Source organism: Mastomys coucha, unplaced genomic scaffold (assembly GCF_008632895.1).
Source record: "Mastomys coucha isolate ucsf_1 unplaced genomic scaffold, UCSF_Mcou_1 pScaffold4, whole genome shotgun sequence".
Lineage (NCBI taxonomy): Eukaryota > Metazoa > Chordata > Mammalia > Rodentia > Muridae > Mastomys > Mastomys coucha.
The window spans coordinates 42,364,419-42,370,418 of NW_022196910.1; the positions used below are offsets into that span (position 1 = coordinate 42,364,419).

The following is a 6,000-nucleotide window of genomic DNA, read 5'->3' on the forward strand; positions in this document are numbered from 1 at the left end:
TGGCGGCGGTGGCGGTGGCGGCGGCGCAAGCCTTTAATCCCAGGCAGAGGCAGGCGGATTTCTGAGTTCAAGGCCAGCCTGGTCTACAGAGTGAGTTCCAGGACAGCCAGAGCTATACAGAGAAACCCTGTCTCGAAAAAAAAACCCAAAAACAAACAAACAAAAACAAAAACAAAAACAAAAAACAGAACAAACAACAAATCCCTGAATTCTAGATATGTCAATCCCAGTCAAAATTTTGGAATGAAAATAATTTTAAATTTTAAAACATATTTCTTTTCAATCACTCTATTACTGAGAAACAGTCTGTAATCTGGATTGGCCTCAATATTCTTGTGTAGCTCAGGATGGCCTTGAATTTCTGATCTCCACCCTTACCAGTGCTAGGATTACAAGCATGTGATATCATGCCTGGTTTACGTGGGGAGTGTACAAAGCAATTAGTTTACACCAACTGAGCTATATTCCTAACCTGTGTGTGTGTGTATGGTTCTGTGTGTATGTGTGTGTGTGTGTGTGTGTGAGAGAGAGAGAGAGAGAGAGAGAGAGAGAGAAAGAGAGAGAGAGAGAGAGAGAGAGAGAGAGAGAGAGAGACAGAGAGAAACAGAGAGACAGAGAAACATAGAGACACAGATATTGATTTTTCATTTAATGCCCAGGCTGGCTTAGAACTCAAAATCTTCCTGCCTCAACCTCTAGAATGCTGAGATCCAGATGTGTGCCACCATAATCAGCTACGGTGGTGAAGGTGCCCATGGAGGCCAGAAAAGGGTGTAGATGCTTAGAGCTGGGTTAGAGGCACCTGTGAGACACCTGGCCTGGGTGTTGGGGACTCAACTCCCATCCTCCTGCAAAGCCAGAATGTGCTCAACACCAGAGCTATCCTTTGCCCCTCTTTACCTTACTTTTGAGGCAGGGTCTCTCACTGAGCCTGGAGACTACTAATTCAGCTGGACTGGCTGTCCAGCAAGCCCAATGTCCCCTAGTGTTTGGCTCCCCAGCACTAGGATTATAGGAAAGTGTTAGGATCCAAACTCAGGATCTCATGCTCGACTGACACCCCCTTCCCAAATCCTATAAATGTAGTGACTCCTCAAAGACAACTTCTCAGCATAATCCAAGTCAAATCACTTCTCTGGTATCCATTCACTTTTCTGACTGAGTTATCATTAAAGAAACATATATTAAATACTGTGATATTCATTCAACAGCATGCAACATTTGACATTTATTAAATGAACATGTATTAGAGATGAGGCTATAACTTAGTACAGCCCTGGTTTGATCCCCAGAACCAGTGTTTAAGGCACTGTGCTAGAAGAGCTTCATGGCTGTCTGCCATGTAATCCATGTTAGGAGCTATGAAGAAAGCATTCCCACTTTATTGGTGAGCCAGTTTAAAACCATGACCATTGCATAACTCAGTCTAGCTCCAGAATCCTTTCGCTTCTTTCCACCGTTATCATACAACTTCCTGATAGAACTTGGTGCAGCTCACACAGTGTATTTTGTTATCTACATCTGACCAGCATCCCATGACAGTCCTTATGGGCAAGGCCAATGAGCTGAGGTGGGAGAGCATCAGCTGGGATAACTGGCCAAGGCTCACTAAAGGATTTGTGTCTACTCTGTGCAGCAGCCCCAAAAGGAAAACTACATTAGTAACTGTTTTCCACTCAAGAGAAGGAGGGGATCGTAGATGTTCTGAAATAATCCAATCCTAAAACACTGCACAGCCAAAGAAGACCTAATCTCTGGCCATGCATCACCAGCATATATTGGAGCTTGCTACCAGGCTTTATATTTACCCCCCACCCCCCATTGCTTTTCAAAGTCTTTGTGAACTGAAGAGAACACTGAAGGTTTTCTAACCAAATCAAGTAAGGAAATTTAAAAAGCAGCTAATCTAGACAGTAGGTTTCATATCTTTCTTCTTTGCAGAACCTAGCACAGATCACTGGCCTAACCGGGTCCAATGTTTGGGGTCAGGGTGCCAAATCAAGGCTTAAAAGGATATTAACACCAGGCAGTGGGGGTGCACACCTTTAATTCCTGCACTTGGGAGTCAGAGGTAAGCGGATTTCTGAGTTCAGGGCCGACCTGGTCTACAGAATGAGTTACAGGACAGCCAGGGCTATGGAGAGAAACCCTGTCTCAAAAAAACCAAAAAGGGGGGATATTAACAATTCGTTTTTGTCAGCTTCCTGGCTGCAGATATGACGTGACCAGCTACTTCCTCAAGTTCCTGTCACCATGTACCCTGCCATGCCTGTACCACTAAAATATGAACTAAAACTTTTTCATCCTTAAAAAACAGTAAAATAAAATAAAATTGGCAAGCTTTAAACACTTGTACAGATCAAACGCCAACTTTAACAGGTCAAGTATGTTAAGGAAAAAAATGCTTTATTACAAAGTCAAAGAATAGAAGACCTGAAGGAGATACTCGTTTCTTGAAGCATAATTGAGATAAATTTTAAGACTTTGTTGACAATAAACCCAGTAGTAACCAATGCCACAGCTTCCTCAGAAACTCACAGAATCTTTACAACTTCAGTGTCAGAAGAAGGGGAAGTGACTGCCTGCACCTCTCTGCTCAGTCTGAGCCGGCCTGGAGTCACAGTCAGTTCAAAGCATTCCACTTTAACAAAGGAGGACATCAGGGGGCCAGGAGGGTGGACACCTGTAATCCTAGTCACTCTGGAGACTGAGGCAGGAGGATCATGAGTCTTGGACCAGCTTACGAAACAACAGAAATAAAGAAAGGAAAAGAAGGAAGGATGGTGCCCTGACACCGGAGGAGTACAGTAGACGTTAAATGCCACTAGAGATCCAATTAAAGAACCAGAGCTGTTTACCTAAGAGAAGACAAAGACTCAGGAGGTCATGAGAGCCATCTCAAGGAATGTCATATGAGACCAAAGTTCCAGAGGGCAGAACTGAGACTAAAACAGATCCTGGCTCTACAAAGAAAAAAAAAAAACGTGTTTGACACTAGACACAGAAGGACATGGAGCACCTCCAGGCAGAGAAAGGCTTCTGTTTTCAGTGATATCAGTTCATTTCACCTCCAAATGAACCCAGGGCCTTTGGCGGGGTAAGCAAGCTCTCCCACTCAGCTACAGTCCCAGCCTGTGACCTCCAAGATGTTTAAAAGGGGTCAGGTGGGGGATGTGGATCAACACATGACTGAGAACACTGAACCACTAACTAGCTGTGGCTCCTGCCCTGCATCTTCCTTTTAATGTTTCCTGTACACTTTGAAAAAGTGTTTTGAAAACAAAGTACTCTAAAGAATACTTTAAATACAGAACTTTGAAGTACTTGAAACACAGAGCACTTGAAAAGGATAAGTAGTTAGTAAAGGATTTCTCTTCCACCTCTGATGGAGAATCTCCTTTTGGAAATGAAAGCAACACAAGGTTGTATCTTATAGATGACACAAAACAAACTGCCCTGGGAAGTTGAGAATGAGGTGGTTAACTGCTACCCCGGAAGGAATCAGAGTGCAGTTTCTGTGTGTCAGGTAAAAAACAAAACGTTGGCTTCTGTAATGTAATCCTCATACTGTTTACAATGAGTTACATAAAGATCTAAGCTGGGATGCTATTGGTACTGAGGTCCACCATAGCTCACCCTTCCCGTGTGGGGCACACTGGCTGCTTTCCACAGACTTAAAAATCTTTCATCACTTTTAGCACTAAGGGCATGTTACGAAATATATAATCTGAACACAATTGTTTTGTTTGTTCTTTTGAGACAGGGTCTCACTGAGTAGCACTACCTGGTCTGGAACTTGCTCTGCAGATCAAGTTGGCCTCCAACTCAGAGATCTGCTTGCTCTGCCTCCTGAGTCCTAGGATTAAGGATGTGTGCCACCACTGCTGGACTCCACAGTGCAAATTTTAGGTTGAAGAGCTAAATTAATTTTCCAGTGAAACTTTCAACTGTAATACCTTTTTCTTTTCTCTTCCAGTGTAGAACAAAGAGAAGCGTGAAATGGGTTGTTTATTAATCTCCAGAGGCAGTGAACCCTATCGGCTCAAAATCTAGCCAAGCGGGCTCCACCGTACTATTGGTTTGGGCGTTATCACCTGACATTGACTTCTCTAGGTGGTATGCTTTATATGGAATTGTAAACAGAGGAGTAAAAATAAAGCATGGGATCAGAACTGGAGCATCCTTGCACATTCTACACTGAGTCGTTTAATAATAGCACCCAACATCAAACGTCACAGCCATTAGATTACGCATTCCAGTAGCATCTGTGTTAATTAAGATCTATTGTACAAGTCGGGGTGGTAATAACAGTGTTCCCACTTCAGGTGCTAAGTGAGTTTCCATATTTACCATGACAACTCTGTGCACTAGATAGCAATTTACCTAAGATCACAGGGCTACAGCAATTAATGGGGGTAGGATATGAATCCAGACAACCAAACTCAAGTCCACTAGCCTTTTTAGCCTCTGGACAAAGACACATTAATAGATAAATTCCTTCTAACACATGCAAACTGTTTTTTTTTTTTTTTTTTTTAAGGATAACAGGGAGATCGCAGATGCTTCAATGGCCTGGTTTCACTTTCAATTACTTTGTAATACTTCCACACTCTTCCAATGTAACTGTGGAAGAAAGCCAGCGTTTTATGGCCTGACAGTAAAGAAAACGTGTAGCGGCAGTACCTAGATCAATTGCTGGCCACAACGCAACATGATGTTTCAACATGGATAGATCAAATCTCAAAGAAACCTCAAAGAATAAGGACACCACACGTCCGGACACAAGAAGGCTGCAAAGAAACTGCGTAACCCGCAAGCAGCAAGCGGTCGTTTCAAAAATAAAAATAAAAAATAAAACAAGGAACAAAACAAAGCAAAACCCCTCCAACGACGGGTGTTCTACCACTCCATTTACTTTGAAAACAGGACAAAATGGAACTTGCATAAACACTTAGTCATCTGTACGCTCCGAAGTTACAAACCACCTCGTTCGCAAATTCTAATCCGCATCGAACTTCCTGCTTCGCAAGGAAAGAAGAAGGGCTGATGCTCGAAGACCAGAGAGTGAAAACACCTGGTGCCCCAGCAGAAGCCCACCAAAGGGAAAAACCAGCCCACAGACTGGGGGACTCCCCGACCTGCGCAGCCTCCGCCGGCAACTGGGGACTTTTCCGGGTCCTTCCCCTCCCCACTGCGGGTCTTGACATCTACAGACTGCCGGGGCCCGCGTGTCCCCAAAGCGATTGCAAAAGGCAATGGGAAGGCATGGGGGCTGGGGGTGACAGGCGCGGGTCCCCAGCCCGTCTCCCCGGGGTCTGCACCTGCAGGGTGGTGATGTGCTTGTCGTTGAACTTGTTCTCGCAGTAGCGCAGCACCAGCGACGTCTTCCCCACGCAGCCTTCCCCGAGCAGCACCACCTTGAAGGAGTAGGCTCGGCCCGCCGCCGCCGCCCCGCCTCCGGCCGCAGCCATCCCGACGCTGCCCCGCCGCCCGAGCCCAGCGCCGCGCCGAGCCCCGCACCACCACCACCGCCGCCGCGGCGCCCGCTCCTCCCGGGCCCGGCTCTTTCACGGCCCGCCGAGCCCGGTGCCCGCCGCGTCCTCTCGCGGGCGAGGCCTGCGAGGGCCGAGAGAAAGTCCCAGAATGAAGGGCCCTAACCAACAAGTCAGGGACCCGAGGCTAGGGGAGAGCGGCCTCTCCTCCCTCTAATGGCGTCTCCTTCCTCCTACGTCACACTTCGCGTCACGTGACCGCGGCGGGCGGAGTCGGCGGCGGGCGAGCCTGGGCCTGGTTTCTGGGTCCGCACCGACCGGTTCAGCATTCAGGGAATCCTGCGGTGGGAACGAGCTCATCTTTGGGGTCAGACCCAACTCTGATGGGTCGGAATACAGGACGTGATCGCCCGAGGAATGGTCCCAAAGAGGACAACCGTCACACCACCGGGGTCATCACACGCCAAGTCCGGCCAAGGTGCCCTTGAGTCTTTTTCTCTGGGATCTC

General features: G+C 46.8%; 1 protein-coding gene across 1 annotated transcript in view; it reads right to left on the reverse strand.

Annotated features, from left to right (window-relative positions):
- The window catches only part of Rab21 (RAB21, member RAS oncogene family), a 29,446-nt gene extending 23,697 nt beyond the window's left edge, over positions 1-5,749 (reverse strand). Inside the window, exon 1 of the mRNA XM_031349258.1 lies at positions 5,322-5,749. Within this exon, the coding sequence (XP_031205118.1) occupies positions 5,322-5,471 (150 nt within the window). The 5' untranslated portion in view covers positions 5,472-5,749. The remainder of the gene's footprint in view (positions 1-5,321) is intronic.
- Between the last annotated feature and the right edge of the window lie 251 nt (positions 5,750-6,000).